The sequence below is a fragment of the Danio rerio genome, chromosome 3, assembly GCF_052040795.2.
Source record: "Danio rerio strain M-AB ecotype USA chromosome 3, GRCz13ab, whole genome shotgun sequence".
Lineage (NCBI taxonomy): Eukaryota > Metazoa > Chordata > Actinopteri > Cypriniformes > Danionidae > Danio > Danio rerio.
In genome coordinates, this window is record NC_141023.1 from 56,485,650 (window position 1) to 56,504,980 (window position 19,331).

General features: G+C 35.0%; 2 protein-coding genes across 2 annotated transcripts in view; both read left to right on the forward strand.

Annotated features, from left to right (window-relative positions):
- Nucleotides 1–2,432: 2,432 nt before the first annotated feature.
- On the forward strand, nucleotides 2,433–5,851 carry pet100 (PET100 cytochrome c oxidase chaperone). Its single transcript, NM_001303057.1, is given in 4 exon segments — nucleotides 2,433–2,530; nucleotides 2,742–2,828; nucleotides 3,485–3,517; nucleotides 5,460–5,851. Coding segments are annotated over 4 exon segments (237 nt in total). The 5' UTR covers nucleotides 2,433–2,503; the 3' UTR covers nucleotides 5,550–5,851.
- Nucleotides 5,852–14,974: 9,123 nt separating this feature from the next.
- The window catches only part of stxbp2 (syntaxin binding protein 2), a 34,122-nt gene continuing 29,765 nt past the window's right edge, over nucleotides 14,975–19,331 (forward strand). Inside the window, 4 exon segments of the mRNA NM_213289.1 lie at nucleotides 14,975–15,029; nucleotides 17,517–17,566; nucleotides 17,669–17,750; nucleotides 17,942–18,018. Coding sequence (NP_998454.1) covers nucleotides 14,993–15,029; nucleotides 17,517–17,566; nucleotides 17,669–17,750; nucleotides 17,942–18,018 — 246 coding nt within the window. The 5' untranslated portion in view covers nucleotides 14,975–14,992.

Sequence of the window (19,331 nt, forward strand, 5' to 3'; positions counted from 1 at the left end):
AGATAGATAGATAGATAGATAGATAGATAGATAGATAGATAGATAGATAGATAGATGGATGGATGGATGGATCATTTGATGAATAGACAGGTGGATGGTTAAATTGATGCATGGATGGATGGATGGATGGATGGGTGGATGATACATGGATGGATCGATAGATGGAAAGGTGGATGGATGATTGATAGATGTATGATTGGATGGATGATTGGATGGGTGGATGGTTAAGTTGATGCATGAATGGACGGATGATTGGATGGATGGATCGGTGGATGATACATGGATGGATGGATGATAGATGGATACATGGATGGATAAATAGATGGGTGGATCAGTAATTTCTCTTGATAATGGTGCCAGTTAAAGTATTTGTTTTCCTATTACTGCATGCATTAAGATTTATTTAAATAACAAAAACTGAAAAAATAGAATAAAAACAAAACTGCAGAGTGAATTTTCAACATGTGAAGTTTCCAGAAGAGATCAAAGACCTGTAATGCACAAAGACTAAAAATAATTACAGAAAATGTGTAAAAACAGCTATTTGACACATCTTAGCATAAAATAAAAACATTGTGAGTTCATATCTCAGAATAAACTAGGGCTTTATTGTGCCATTCATATTAGATAATTGTCAGAATTGACTTTTAACATTATAAAACGTATGAACACACAACTGTGTTTAGTCATAATCTACAGTCACAACTAGAGTCGGTATTGCGAGAAATAGTTGCTGTTCTGAAGGGAAAAAAAAGTCAAAATTGCAATAGGAATGCCTATGATCTGTCAACCGCAAAACAGCAGCAATTTTGAAGTAAGTGTTTGTTAACATTAATAATGACAGAATTATATTTTTATTTACTTTTTAAAATTCATTTATTTAGGTGAACTATCCCCTTCAATCGTCCTCCAAATAGAAAATATCTTACAATAAGTGTGACTATATAGTTATTTTCATCTATTTTTGGGGGACTAAAACCGGTTATTGCTAGATCAGATATGATTGTGGCCGGAAGTTAACTAGAATTATTTTTATTAATTATTAAATCTCCCATTAATTGTATTTTATTAACGTCTACCCCAACCATCACAGCAATGTAAAACCCTTTACAGTGTTATTTATGGTATTTAATAATTTACCCAATAAATTGTATTTTATCAGTCTACCCACTGTCACAGTACTGTAAAATGATTGATTAATGTTATATAGTGTTTAATAATGATGCTATATTGGTGTACATATCTGCAGCTGTATTCTAACATGACTCGAATGCGCACAGACATTATGGTTACTTGTCAACTTGAGGACCTATATGGTAAATTCTAGATAGGATACAGCGGTGTATACGCACATCAATACAGCATAATTTTTATGACACTGTATAACACTAATTAATATTTTACATTACTGTGATGGTTGAGTTTAGGGTTGGGGTGGAGCTAGACGTTAATAAAATACAATTTATTGGGTAATTTAATAAATTATATGAAGAATATTGTTTATAATAACAGTTTTTTACAGTACTGTGATGGATGGGTTTAGGGTAGACGTTAATAAAATACAATTAATGGTAAATTGAATAAATAATACAAATAATTCTCGTTAACTACGCAATGAGTATCTGATCTGTCATCTAGCAACAACCAACCTAAATCGAGGTCCCCACAGGCAAGCCAAACAGAATAGAGTGAATAATATAAGTGCAAATGATTTCCTGTGAGGGTTTGCTTTAGGGGTATGGGGATAAAATAAACATCATTACGTCTATGAGAGTCCTCACCGGGATTAAATAGCAAGTGAGAGTCTCTCTCGGTGCGTATGAGGGATGTGTGATGCAAAGTTGCAGCGTGTTTTCATCATGCTCGTGCACCTGTGTCCGCTCAGCGATTGCACGCGCTTTCATAAGCCTGCAGCCGGATGACGTCACCGCTAAGATCTATTGGAGAAGCAACTCGAGTTTGGACGGTCGGTTACAGTAAATCAACGGACATATCTGTTAATAAATACCAACCCTCAGCAAAGTTAAATATTAATGATAATAAAAATAAAGATTTGCTGATAATGTAGCTGTGACTATTGCTTGATACGGTTGCGGCCGCGGAAGTTAGCGAGAATTATTTATATTATTTATAAAATTTCCCATTAATTGTATTTTATTATAACGTCTACCCCAACACTAAACTCAACCGTCACAGTAATGTAAAATTGCTATTTTCACCGAGCGCTGTTCACTAAGCTACGCAGTAAATTGTATTTTTTACGTCTATCCCCACCAAAACCCTTAACCTACCGTCACAGTACTGTAAAACTATTAATTATTGTAAAATAGCGTCACGAAAAATGATGCTGCATTAATGTGCGTATCCGCAGCTGTATCCTATCAAGACTTTTCCCTGATTCAGATATACTGTATACGTACATAGACGTGCGTATTCCGAACCTTTATTTTGACATATTCTGGAACAGGAAGTGCCTGAATGTGTGATTGTCAAGCTGTAGGACATGGGGGTTAAAATTGAGATTTTTAGGGTGAGTTTGACGTTTTATTTATGCTTGAAGGCTGATAATGTTCTTCTAAAACTATATGAACTTATATTAATGCAGCTTTTGGGAAATAAACGACGAACTGAAGCTGTAAATGTCCTGCTTTGCTAAACACAGAGGGCACTGCGCGTTCATGTGAATATCTATATTCATGTATTAATATTTATTCTTAATTATTATTATTTTCCCCACACAGATGATGGTGTATTTGTCGTTTCCAGTGGCGATGTTTTGGATTTCAAACCAAGCCGAGTATTTTGAGGAATATATCGTGAAGAGAAAGGTTGGTTATTAGTCAGAGTTAATGAAGTGATGTTATAACTTACATTTTTTGACAAGGTTTTATGATCGTTTCACGTTTTCAAACTTTGAAATGTTTCATATTTACTATTTTCTCCACAAATAAGTTATCTAAATGATAAAATACTTAACGTACATGACATTTTGCAGTTAGTATATAAAGTAAAAAACAAATAATATTTGAAGAGTTCAGATGCAAAAACCTCTAAGTGCCATCTGAAATTGAAGATTTTTCTCATCCTCCTTTGTTTATGTTGTGTTATTTTACTTTAAAGACCGTATTATTTGCTGTAAAAGTGGCATTACTGAACCTACCCACATGAGCCTGATAAAAATGCTCATTTTAGAAGAGAATGTCAGATGTAATTTAGAGGTTTTTGCATCTGAACTCTTCATATGTTCATTTTTCAAAGCATGTTTTTAATGCAAATCCTGAGAACTGAAAATAACTTTGAAGAGGACTTTTAATTTGTTTCCAACCCAACATTAATATTACATTATATATTATACAATAATAACATTATACCTTTTGTTTGATGCATGATTTTTACTATTGACTTCATATATATATGGTTATTTAGCTGTTTTATTTTTGTTTTTATATTGCGTGATCATATTATTATGTGACATATTTTTTAGAGGGAGATCTTCCCGCCTGATGAGAAACTGCAGGTATGTATTCTCTCTTTCATTTGCAAGCTTTTAGATGTAAACAAACTTTCACATTGGGGGTTTGTGTAAATAAACAGATCATTTAGTAGATAATGTATTGCGTAAAATTAATATCTACTGTATTTGTTTATGAGTCCAAAGGTAATTTTAGTGGCTTTCATTGTGTTCTAAATAGCTCGAAAAAAATAAAGTAGCAAAATATGGGTGAAATAATGTTTTTTTTTTTAATGCATATTCTGACTAGCGATAGATAGATAGATAGATAGATAGATAGATAGATAGATAGATAGATAGATAGATAGATAGATAGATAGATAGATAGATAGATAGGTAGATAGATAGACAGATAGATAGACAGACTGATAGATAGATAGATAGATAGATAGATAGATAGACAGATAGACAGACTGATAGATAGATAGATAGATAGATAGATAGATAGACAGACAGACAGACAGACAGACAGACTGACTGACTGACTGACTGACAGGTAGGTAGGTAGGTAGGTAGGTAGGTAGATAGATAGACAGACAGACTGATAGATAGATAGATAGATAGATAGATAGATAGATAGATAGATAGATAGATAGATAGAGAGACAGATAGACAGACTGATCAATAGATAGATAGACAGATAGACAGACTGATAGATAGACAGACAGACAGACAGACAGACAGACAGACAGACAGACAGATAGATAGATAGACAGACAGACAGACAGACAGATAGATAGATAGATAGATAGATAGATAGATAGATAGATAGATAGATAGACAAATAGACAGACTGATAGATAGATAGATAGATAGATAGATAGATAGATAGATAGATAGATAGATAGATAGATAGATAGACAGATAGACAGACTGAGATAGATAGATAGATAGATAGATAGACAGACTGATAAATAGACAGATAGACAGATAGATAGATAGACAGATAGACAGATAGACAGATAGACAGATAGACAGATAGATAGATAGACAGATAGACAGATAGACAGATAGATAGATAGATAGATAGATAGATAGATCGATAGACAGAAAGACAGACTGATAAATTGATAGACAGAAAGACAGACTGATAAATTGATAGACAGAAAGACAGACTGATAAATTGATAGACAGAAAGACAGACTGATAAATAAATAGATAGATGGACGGACGGACGGACGGACGGACGGATGGATGGACGGACATGTGTCCTGGAGAGTTTAGCTCCAACCCTAATTAAACACACCTGAACCAGCTAATCAAGCTCTTACTATGTATACTAGAAACTTTTAGGCAGGTGTGTTGAAGCAAGTTGGAGCTAAAGTCAGCCGGACACCGGCCCTCCAGGACTGACTTTGGACACCCCTGGGTTAAGTAGTATTTTGGAGCTATGTTGTGATATTTAAATGGAGTTTATTCATATGTTGTCATATAATTCTGGTTTAAAAAAAAGACCTGACAAGATTTTGTGGTTTTCGGTATGTAAATGGTTATTACACTAAATTACATTTGGTCACACTTTATTCTGATGATCCGTTTGTTGAATTTAACTTGCATTGCATCACCATGCCAACTAATTCTCATTAGATTATAAGTAGACTGTTTGGTTAGGGTTAGTGTTAGTTGACATGTACGTGCAAAGTTTCTTATAATCAGTTAAATGTCTGTTTGGAGCAGTATCAACAGATATTAAGTAGACAGTCTACTAATACTCAAGTGAACCATCAAAATAAAGTGTTACCATACATTTTAGTGTAAATTAGTACAAAAATGTACAACATGCGTTATTTTTGCTAAGAAAAAAAAAAAACAAAGCTACACATGTGATGTATGCTTTTTTAAAAAGATTGTTATTGTACACTTATTTGTCTTGATGCTTGAAACCCTTTTTTAGTCGGTATGAAGTGAGCTTCAATGATAAGTCTGTTTTCTATGTGCTGTTTTTCAGAGGCAAGAATTGGAGGATTTTAAGCAGCGCATGAGGATCCGCAGAGAGCAAAAGATGCTGAAACAGATGAACATGTCCTCTGAGGAATAATTTATATACATATTATTATAATTGTATAAAAATAAAACTACATCTTCCTCATTTTAGCGCCACAAAGGATTGACTTTCGGATTAAGGCTTTATGTGCAACTTTGAAATGCCTTTCCTAAAGCGTTAGATAAGAAGTTCAGAAATTGGTGGGGAAATGTGTATATTTTTGTAAATATATAACTTGTCTTTGAACTTGATTTGACTTTATTTGTGTGTAACATGACATTCTTAATGGCTAAAAAAACATTGGTCTGTTGCTGTTGATTTTTTAATTATTATTAAAAATAATGTAAAATCTTGTATTGAAATGCTCCATTATTTTCATTTTTTTCATTTTATTAGTTGTGGAAATACGGTTGAACACTGCCTCCTGGAGGAAAATACTTACACTGGCAAATGGTCATCATGATGCAAAATGATTTGGTGCTGTACTTAAGATATTTTTTCTTGTAGGTTAAAATACTAAACTTTTGGGACAATTACATTAAGTGCATTGTACAGTTGGGACGAGGCTAGATTATGGAAGTTGCCTAGTTCTTGTTCATTTTATTTGTTAATGTGATGTGGAAATGCATGGATATCTCTTGACTTTGTATGGGTTTGTTAGACTATAAACATTATCAAAGTTCATAAATGGTAATATCATTTCTACTTCTAAGCGTGTTAATAAGATATGACGAAGATAAGTATCCCCAGGAGGAAATAGAGAACAAAGGAAATAAGTGTAGGTGCTGCTCATAATTGTTACGTACCAGCTCAATCACGCAACAAAATGAAGGGAAGCCAAACGAAGTTAAACGAAAAAATGCAAAAAGATATTTATTTAAAGGTTACAAAAAGACAAAAAAATAGTGCAAAGGGGTATCAAAGTAACCAAATTAAATGTCTAACATAACGTTGAAAACAACAAATTACATTGGAGCAAATTTCAAATAAACAAAAATAATATAAGCAGTGGGTAAGCCAAAGAAAGTCAAACAAAAAAATGATACTCCAAGGCAGTCTCCCGAACGCAACTTGGAAGCTCCTTAAATAAGCCTGAAGATTAGCCGCACCTGCTGCACCATAACAAGTCACCTATTAAGAAAAAGAAAGCAAAAACCAGAAAAAACAAAGAATCACAAACCCATAACATAATGTATTTAAAGAAGAGATATTCAATATCAATGCAAAAATGAAGTGCTATAAATGAATAGTTATAAACACATATAGAAACAAACATGTAAGTCATATGAGTATTTATAACCGAATGTCTGGTGCATTAAGAAGTCACACCCTCTGCTCGCTCTCTCAGTCCCAGTCACCGCAGTTAGGCACCATCCCACCCATGAACCCTCACCAGACTACTAATCTTTCACACCTGCATTCACCCACTCACTATATATACTCACCTCTGTCATTTACTCACTAGCTGGAATCAAAGTCGGATGGTTCTCCTTGGCCATTCTCCTTGCTGTTTCTTCGTGGATGCCCTTATTCTCCTGTTGATTCAAACGCCCCATTCAGGGAAGTGACATTCGTTATATTGGTATTTGCAGAAGAACTGAACTTACCTCACAAACTGTGTGTGAGATAGCTTTCCCTCCATCATACAACTCACCTGCTTCACCTCTCTGCTGTTTGCTTCGCACTAATAAAGCCCTTGCAGTAACTCTTGCATTGTCTCTTTTGTGTGGCCGTGACAGGATTTCAGGCTAATGGATGCTAATGATGCTATGACTGGAGTCTCTCTGGATCGAAATCTTGAACGAAATCTACTGAGATTTTCCTCACTGCTTCACCATTGTCTACATAGACAATAGCCTAATCTATTCCCGGAATATGACAGAACACCATTCCCACGGACAACGAGTCCTCCGAAGCCTACGAGAGCACCTACTGTTTCTTAAAGCAGAAAAGTGCGAATTCCACAAAGCCACAATCTCCTTTTTTGGATACGTGATCTCCGCTGAGAGGGTCAATGTGGAAGTTGGCATGGTCGACGCCATGCTAAAATAAGAAGGACAATAGACTGTGAAGGAACTACAACAATTCCTTGGGTTCACCAACTTTTAAAGACACTTTATAAAGAACTACAATCTCCTCTCGCCCCCTCTAACCTCCCTTTTTAAAGGCGGACGGTGTGTTTTATCCGCTCTAATACCCACCAAGCCTTCGAACTACTAAAACAACAGTTCACTTAAGCACCCATCCTCAGACATCCAGATCCCACACTTTCCTTTATCGTGGAAGTAAATGCAGCTGATATTGGAGTCGGTGCCATTCTGTCCCAATGATCTGGTGAACCCCAAGCTCTTCATCCATATGCGTACTATTCAATTCATTCAGTTCAATTCATCCTTATTTCTATAGCGCTTTAACATTGTAGATTGTGTCAAAGCAGCTTCACATAGAAGATTATAGTAAATTGAAACTGTGTGAGTCAAGTTTTCAGTGTTGAAGTTCAGTTCAGTTCAGAGTGGTTTAATTTTCACTGCAGAAAGTACAAACACTGAAGAGCAAATCCATCAGTGCTCAGCTCCACAAGTCCTGAAACAAATGGCTAGCAAGCCAGTGGCGACAGCGGCGAGGAAAAAAACTTCACCAATTGGTGAACCTCGAAAAGACCTTGAGAGAAACCAGGCTCAGTTGGGCACATTCATTTCTCCTATGGCCAAACATCTTGTGCAGAGCTGCAGTCTAGGCGCCGGAGGCTGGAGAACGCTGGACGTCTATCGTGGTGAAGCTGCAGGCAGGAGAGGTCACTGGCTGGTGTACAGGCTGGCACTTTAGGAACAATGCGAGGACTCATCTGTCACTGAGGTCTTACAGGAATCAGTCTCATGCTACTTCTCTAGCAGCTACTCAGGATACGGCCTGGTCCAGGATTACGGAAACCCTGGGAATAATTAAAAAAAAGACTAACATAAGTGCAGATGCCGTTCAATTTATAATGTCTTTTGGGAAGTGTTCCCGGCTCCGGTTGCCTTAAATCAGGGTTATCCAAACTCGTCTTGAAGGGCCGGTGTTCTGTAAAGTTAGGCTCCACCTTCCCCCAACAAACCTGCCTGGAAGTTTCTAGTACACCTAGAAAGAGCTTGATTAGCTGGTTAAAGCCTGGTTTATACTTCTGCGTCAAGTGACCGGCGTAACTCACGCGCAGGCAACGCGCGCAGCTGTGCATTTATACTTTTGCGCGCTGTCTCTGTTGGTCTGCATTAACACTTCCGAAACGCTAGTTGGCAGTGAGGTGTAAATATTCCTCTGTGTCGAGTTTCTTTGCTTCTGTTTAGCATTTCCTGAACACTTCTTGGTTGTACAAGTGACTCGAACTCACTCATTTTGAGGCAGGAACCGGCGGACGTGCAACAACTTTAACTATGAGGTACACATAAAACAAAACTTTCCATCCGGAGCTCCTTCACGGGACTCCAAACTTGTCAGCACTACCAAGCCGACCAATCACAGAGCTTGCACTACGCGTCGTTGTGACGTGTAGTTAGAATTTTTGACAGGTGCACGTCAGCCGGCGTTTGACGCAGAAGTATAAATCAGCCTTAAGATGTGTTAAATAGGGGTTGGAACTAAAATATGCAAGACACCGGCCCTCCAGGACCGAGTTGGGACAATCCTGCCCTAAATAATGCAGACTGACAAACCTTTAGAGGATTTGGATTTCAAAAGCATTTGTATTTTGTGTAGATATATGTCTTTAATCTGACAGAGTGTGTTCCAGAAAATTAACTCCAGCCGAACAGAACTATGGTATAGGGGATTGCGAGCTACTGTCCATTAAACTCGCCCTCGAAGAGTGACGGCTGGCTTGAAGGAGCCCAATTCCCCTTCGCCGTCATAATAAACCACAAAAACCTTCATATTTCTGCAGTGCTGAATGTCTTAATGCGCGCCAAGCCCGCTGGTTGTTATTCTTTGCCTGCTTCACCTCCAGATCACCTTTCAACCTGGTCACAAGAACTTGAAAGCTGATGCTCTCTCACGTTTGTTCTCGCCGGATCCAAATGTTGACACTCCTGGTTTTGTATAACCCTCTTCTGTCTTTCTAGCACCCATTTTGTGGAAAGTGGACAAAGAAACTCATGCCGCCCCCTCCGAGGAGCCAGCACCCCCAAACTTTTCCTGGGCCTCACCAGGCTCTGCCACCAGCTACTAGATAGTACACACACCTCCCTCAGCTCAGAACACCCTGCCGGCAGTAGAACCTTCTTGCTCCTCCAACAGAAGTACTGGTGGCCGGTAAGTCCGGTGATGCTCAGTCTGTGTCATTACTACCACTCCTTGTCACATTACTGAAGGGAAACTACAACCACTGCTCATTTCCCGGCCCTGGACACACCTGGGAATGGATTGGATGGAAGGTAATGTTTGTCTGAGGGAGTTCACTATGTTGGCAAACAGATCCAGGGAGACATCGGTAATAGCAGCATTAACCTCCATCATCTGCGATAGTGTTTTACGGGGCTGGAATCCTGTCTCGGTCACACAAGGAAGATAAAGCAGGGTTAACTTCAAGAGTATTTATTGTGCAATGCAACAACAGAAGAGAGGGGAAGCAGGTGAGTGGTGTAACAAAGAGAGAGTGGTCTCACACAGTTCATATGGTAAGTTCAGTTCTTCGGCCAACATCAATACAATAATAGCCACTTCCCTGAATCTGGTGTATTTGTATTCACAGGAGAAAGAGGACATCCACGGAAGAGCACCAGAGAAATCGGGAGAGTCATCGACGAGAACCATCTGACGTTGATTACAGCTAGTGAGTGATGATGGCTGAGTGAGGTGACTGGAACTAGGTGAGCAAGCAGAGGGTGTGACAGCTAACAACATGCTAATTCATCCTTCAATCATGCTAACAACATGATAATTCAAGCTAGAATCATCCTAACGAGATGCTAATTCATGCTAACAACATGCTAATGCATGCTAGAAGCATGCTAACAGTATGCTAATTTGTGTTAGAAACATGCTTATTCATGTTGGAACCATGTTAACAACATGCTAAATCAAGCTAGAAACATGCAAGCAACATGCTAATTCATGGTAGAAATATGCTAACAACATGCTTAATCATGCTAGGTTAATTGTTTACTGCATGGATCTTAAACATTCTTTTAGTCAACTTGATACTTTTTCAAACTAAATAAAGTACTTTCAACAGGCTTTCTCAAGCCACCATAAAGTTTGTCCTTAACCTTTCAATCTACTTATTGATAATAATAGATCACAGGAAAAAAAGCGACTCTTTTCCCTGGTCTTATAACAGCCTCAATAACAAGTTTCAAACGATTTATGCCTTATTTGAGGATTTAACCGAACAGATCCATTACGAAAATACAATCTTACATGCAATTACAATTACATGGGGGGGTTTAAGGGAGATGGAGTGATCACAAACTGAAGAGCGGGAAGGATGATCACCCTGCGGGCCCGTTCGCTACGCCACTGATAATACACCCTATACATAAACATGATACACTCCATACACACATATGCACACATGATACAGTAAACATACACACACTACACTCTATACATATGCTTATATGTATAGAGTGTAGTGTGTGTATATGTTTACTGTATCATGTGTCCATATGAATGGAGTCTATCATAAGTGTATATTTATGGAGAGTGACATGTGTGCATGATGCACTCTATACATACACACACGATACATATGCACACACGATACACTCTATACATACACACATAATACACTCCATAAATGAGCACACACTATACACATGATACACATACACTCTTTGCATATACACACATGATACATATACACATTACACTCTATATATACACACAAATACACTATACATAAACACTTAATAAATGATTACACACGATACATACTACACTCTATACATACATACTTGATACACCCCATACATATGCACAAATGATACATTTCATACATATACACACATGATACACTCCTTACACTCATCAGCTTCCAGTAGCTCAGTGGTTACGGGATTCTCCTCTCATGCTAGAGACCCGGGTTCTATCCCCGACCCTGACAGGAGTGTATAATGTGTGTATATGTATAGTGTATCGTGTCCATATGGATGGAGTGCATCATGTGTGTAGATGTATAGAGTGTGTATGTGTATTGAGTGTATCATGTGTGCATATGTAGACTGTATCACACATGATACACTTCATATGTATGCACACATGAAACACTCCATACATACAGTATACACACACAATATTCTCCAACCATATACACACACACACACCCTACATGATACCTTTTTAATACTTAGACATACTACACTCTATACATATACACATGATACATGCAAGATACACTCTCTACATGCACACATGATACACTCTATACATATACACTTTATACATATGCACACATGATACACTACATAGATATACACACATACTCTTTATACACATACACAATATATTGTATACATATACACACTCCATACATATACACACACTACACTCTATGCATATACACACATGATACACTCTAAACTTAGACACACGTTACACTATACATATATGTAGATACACTCCATACATATGCACACGATAAATTCTAAATTAGCAGACATGATACATTCCATACACACACACACACATACATATACAAATACATTTGCACACACAATACACTATACATATGCACTCTATACATATGCACACATGATACTTATACACACGATACACATGCACAAATGATATACTCTATACATATATACACACACATAATACACCATACATATGCATACATGATACATATACAAACAATACACGTGCACAAATGATACACTCTATACATATATACACACATAATACACCATACATATGCATACATGATACATATACAAATGATACACGTGCACAAATGATACACTCTATACATATATACACACACATAATACACCATACATATGCATACATGATACATATACAAACGATACACGTGCACAAATGATACCCTCTATACATATATACACACACATAATACACCATACATATGCATACATGATACATATACAAACGATACGCGTGCACAAATGGTACACTCTATACATATATACACACACATAATACACCATACATATGCATACATGATACATATACAAACGATACATGTGCACAAATGATACACTCTATACATATAGACGCACAGCACACTTTATACATATACACATTCTATACATATAGAAACATGATACACTTTTTTACATATACACTTTATACGCATACACTCTATACATATACACTTACATTACACTCTATACATATTCACACACGATATAATCTATACATATACACACATTACACTCTATACATATTCACACATGATATACTCTATACATATAAACACACATTACACTCTATACATATTTACACATGATATACTCTATACATATACACACATTACACTCTATACATGTTCCCACATGATATACTCTATACATATACACACACATTACACTCTATACATATTCACACATGATATACTTTATACATATACACACACATTACACTCTATACATATTCACACTTGATATACTCTATACATATATACATATACACACATTACACTCTATACATATTCACTCACTATATACTCTACATATACACACACATTACACTCTATACATATTCACACATGATATACTTAATACATATACACACATTACACTCTATACATATTCACACATGATACACTCTATACATGATACACTGTACATGTAAATGAAAAGGCCCGACCTCCTTTAGTAGACTGCTATACTTCCAGACAAATAAGACAAACCTATACACTCTATACATATACACACATTATACATTCCATACATGTTATTATGTCGTGTAATCAAGATATTAAAATAAACAAAAACAACTCGCCTTTCAAAGACCGCCAGTCACTTCACTGAGCAACAGTCACAGCATAATAACACACCCATATGTCAGCAGTGTCCATCTTGTTTTTGGGTCTCCTTGCAACATTTTCACTGTGTTACATGGATGTTTGCAGGTGTTGTGTCCAATTTGCAGCGCGTTTGTTTAGTTGTTTGTGTTGTGACCAATTTGCAGCGTGTTTCTTCAGTTATTTGTGTTGTCACCAATTTGCAACATGTGTGCTGTCAAGTTAATGAAGATCGTTTAAGAGTACTAGGCTGTTTCTCAATATGCATTCATCAGCAATCTTGTGTTCTCTTATGACTGCCAACGTTCAGTTCCAAAACTATTTTATATATATATATATATATATATATATATATATATATATATATATATATATATATATATATATATATATATATATATATATATATATATATAGGTATATATATATATAGGTATATATATATATATAGGTATATATATATATATATATATATATATATATATATATATATATATATATATATATATATATATATATATATATAGGTATATATATATATATATATATATATATATATATATATAGGTATATATATATATATATATATATATATAGGTATATATATATATATATATATATATATATATATATATATATATATAGGTATATATATATATATATATATATATATATATATATATATATATATATATATATATATATATATATATATATAGGTATATATATATAGGTATATATATATAGGTATATATATATATAGGTATATATATATATAGGTGTATATATATATATATATATATATATATATATATAGGTATATATATATATATAGGTATATATATATATATAGGTATATATATATATATATATATATATATATATATATATATATATATATATATATATATATATATATATATACATATATATATATATATATATATATATATATATATATATATATATATATATATATATATAGGTATATATATACAGGCATGATTTGGAGCTAAAATCTGCAGAGCTGTGGCCCTCCAGGAATTGAGTTTGAGACCATTGGACAAAATAGACTACATTAAAATGCATATTTTTGGCTTCTCAAACACAGAGGGAGTTTTTAAAAGTATAAACACATTAGTCTAAGTTAATTTGTGTGTTTGTATAATGTTTTTTATAAGGATTTACCATAAAATGGTCTGCTCTTTCTGTCGTGATTTGCATTGGTTTACATTGTGTACGTTACTCCTGAGCATTTCTGAAAACAAGGCAGATTACCACTCCATTCCCGTTGACTAATTTGTGAAACGGTAAAAAGAAACAAAACTAAAACAGGTTTGGAAACACTTGAGGGAGAGTAAATGATGAGTTAATTTTTCTTTTGGGGTCAACTTTGAACTTTTTGCGGTCTTTGCTTTTTGAGGGGGCTTTTATTTTGAAGCTGGTTTTCCGGTTGGTCTGCTCCGCTGGGCGTGGGAGTTTCCGTCATTTCTGTCTTCACAGCCCTGCTGGAGTCTGTCAACAGGGAAGTGTCAAGATGGCCCCGAGTGGACTAAAAGCGATCGCGAACGAAAGTAGGTTCATGTTAGTCTCTCAGTACGGCCTGTAAACTGTCTAGTGCCTATGTGTCGAATGATTTAGATGATAAGCTATATTGATATGTCGGTGTGTCATGACATAATCAGAGCAACAGGTGTACAGTGAGGGCTCGATACGTCAATATGGACCAAACTTCCGTATGAAGATGCTGAAGTTTACACCGAAACTTATTAAGGGTTTATCGACTTTGCCTGACACATTTAGGTTACTTACTCCGAAGTGTCATTTGTGTAAACAGAGTGGAGAACGGAGGTATTTGCACTGCATGATTTAACAGTTATTGTGTCAGTCTTGTGATCAACCTTCCGCCGGACACAATAAAACACACAGGAAATGGCACTTTTTTTTTTCTAAAGTCTTGAGCCTAACATTACTATCTGTACGTTGTTAATATAGTGTTGTTACATTTTACCTTTCATATCCTACATAACGTGTTGCTCTTACAAAGTCTTACAATGCAGTGTATTGTTGTTTTTTAGATTAGAAATTCATATGATGTTGTTTTTTTGTTATTAGTTAGGAATTAAATTGGTATTAATACATTTGCAGTTTTACATATACGTTACTTGCATAAACGAAAAGCACCTAAAGGTATTTAATTACACCTTTTTTCTAATCAGGCATGCAGTTTAGTACCAAACTTGTAGTTTGTTTTCAATTAAATCCTCGTTTTTGTATTTACATAAGAAATGCTTGCAGTTTAATTAACTGTTGAATTTATTCATTTATTTAATTAAAGGTTAAAAAATTTTTAAATTATTTTTTATGTTTTTAAATGTAATTAAGTGTATATTACTAATATTTATACACACACACACACACACACACACACACACACACACACACACACACACACACAAAGGATTATAAACAAACTGACTACTTCAAAAGTTATTAATAATGGTGTGTGTGTGTGTATATATATATATATATATATATATATATATATATATATAATTTTTTATTTTTTGTACTTTTTCCTCTTCTTTTTTCATTTAATCTATTTTAATTAAAATTTTCAACTGAACCACAGTGGTATCTCATTACAAATACAGCAGTTTTTGTTAGACGTTCAATGCGCACAAATGCTAGAAACCAAAGACAAATAAAAGAAAATATTTTTTCTACATTTGTCATTAATAGGTACACATTTTGAGTAAAATGTTCACTTGTGTTTCTTTTATGTTATTTTTTTAATATTATTATTATTTTTTCATCTACAGACTGTGTTTTTTAACCATCAGTATTGAAGGCTTGGAAACATGAAAAATGTTTTCCTGACGTATTCTCATTTACTGCAAATAAATGGTTATGTTGTAATATAACATTTTAATAGTGTTATTATCATTAGTTTATAAAAAAAATCAATAAATTTTACTTAAAATATGTTTGTTACCCCTTTATGGCCATGAAAATAAAACTGCAACAAATAAACAAACAAGGGCAGCATGGTGGCGCAGTAGGTAGTGCTGTCACCTGACAGCAAGAAGGTTTCTGGTTTGAGTCTCAGCTGGGTCAGTTCATTTGGCATTTCTGTTTGGAGTTTGTATGTTTGTTGTAAGTCCAAAGACAGTGAATTGGGTTAGCTAAATTGTCCGTAGTGTATGTGTGTAAATGAGTGTATGGGTGTTTCCCAGTAATGGGTTGCAGGTGGAAGGGCATCCGCTGTGTAAAACATATACTGGATAAGTCGGTGGTTCATTCCACTGTGGCGACCCCATTTTAATAAAGGGACTAAGCTGAAACAATGAATAAATGAATGAATGAATAAACAAACAAAAAAAATTCTGAAAAACACTTAAGACGTTGGTTTCCCTCCAAAATATTCATAAAATATTTTTATTTGCACTTAAAAGTTCTTCACAAGTTTTACATTTATGAAAAAAAACCTTTAACTTTAATAAGTTTATCTTGTTTTAAAGCATGTCCTGTAAAATTACATTAAAGCTTCGTTATCATGTGCTCATGTGACTGATCATCATCATCATACATGCCTCAAATATCCCAGTTGTCTATATTCATTCATTCATTTATTCAATCAATCAGTCAATCAATCATCTTTCTTTCGCTTAGTCTCTTATTTATCAGGGGCCACCACAGCGGAATGAACCATCAACTATTCTGGCATATGTTTTATGCAGCAAATGCCCTTCCAGACACAACCCAGTACTGGGAAACACCCATACACACTCACATTCACACACACACACGCTCATCCACAGCGTCTGCTTAGTTTATTCAATTCACCCATAGCCTATGTCTTTGGATTGTGAGGGAAACCGGAGCACCCGTAGGAAACTCATGCGGACACGGGGAGAACATGCAAACTCCACACAGAAATGCCAACTCACTGAGTCGAACGAGGAACTTTCTTGCTGTGAGGCGACAGTGCTAACCACTGAGCCCCCGTGCCACCCTCAGTTGTCCATATATGACTCATTGTTGGTGTCTTTTGTTTGTAGAAATCCTCAGTGGAGTCATCAAGAGTGTGAAGAAAGATGGGGACTGGAAGGTAATATTACTACAGTATATTGAAGCTTTTGTAGTTGTTAATCTATTTTCAGATGACTTTTGTGTTCCGATTAATTAACTGTTGTGTTTGTTTTATATTCAGGTGCTCATCGTTGATCATATCAGTATGCGCATTCTGTCCTCGTGCTGTAAAATGTCTGACATCATGGCAGAGGGTGTTACAAGTGAGCGTTTGAATATCTTTTCTGTCACGGATCTCTAAAGGTTTCACTTTTCATTGTGAAGACACAGTGTCTGCAGTGCATTTTGCTGCAAAATATGTTCATGTTATGATTAAAAAATATGTCTGGTTTGTTCTGTTAAAAAGTATTGACTCAAGATGACGAGATGTGAACTGTGCTGTTTTTCTTCACAGTTGTGGAGGACATCAGCAAACGAAGGGAGCCGATCCCCAGTCTGGAAGCCATTTACCTCATCTCACCTGTGCCAAAGGTCAGCCAGCTACAGCAACATACAGTTGAAGAAAACAATTTTATCTTTCCCGTAAAATTTTAATTGGTTTTCAAATATTTCCCAAGTGATGTTTCATAGAGAAAGGAAACTTTTCAGTTTTTCCTATTATATGTATTTTTTTTTGAATACTTATATTAGGTCACAATGCACTGTAATAAAAAGCCATTCACTAACACTACTAGCTAAATAAACTACTATTTAGCTGTTTATTAATAGTTCATAAGGTAGAAGTTAGGCTAAGATTTTGATTTGGGATGCAGATTGAGGTTAAGTTTTATAGCTACTAACAACAGTTATATCTTAATAATAGGCAGGTAATAATCCAATAGTTTATTGTGTGAAAGGGCTATATGTACAGCGTGTGTTTCAGCTAATGATGAACTTCCAGTGAAAGGTTCCTTTTACAGCATCGATAAATATAATTAGTTAGATAGACTTGAGCATCCATTCGGTTGTTAAAGCGTAAAAAGAGACGAAAGACTGTTTAAACGCGGGCACCGTCATTTGCTGCTGGCTAGCACAGAAGTTAAATTGAGAATAGTGGGGTATAATTAATTTCCATATTTTAAAGACAGGGGCGAAGCAGTGGCGCAGTAGGTAAGTGCTGTTGCCTCACAGCAAGAAGGTCGCTGGGTCACTGGTTTGAGCCTCGGCTCAGTTGGCATTTCTGTGTGGAGTTTGCATGTTCTCCCTGCATTACCGTGGGTTTCCTTCGGGTGCTCCGGTTTCCCCCACAGTCCAAAGACATGTGGTACAGGTGAATTAGGTAGACTAAATTGTCCGTAGTGTGTGATTGTGTGTGTGGATGTTTCCCAGAGATGGGTTGTGGTTAGAAGGGCATCCGCTGCGTAAAAACTTGCTTGATAAGTCGCTGTGGCGACCCCGGATTAATAAAGGGACTGAGCCGACAAGAAAATGAAAGGAATATATATATATATATATATATATATATATATATATATATATATATATATATATATGTCTGTGTGTGTGTGTGAGTACCATATGTACCATTATGTATGTATTTAAATATATATATATATATATATATATATATATATATATATATGTATATATGTATATATATATATATATATATATATATATATATATATATATATATATATATATATATATATATATATGTATATATATATATATATATATATATATATATATATATATATATATATATATATATATTTAAATATATATGTTTAAATATATATATATATATATATATATATATATATATATATATATATATATATATATATATATATATATATATA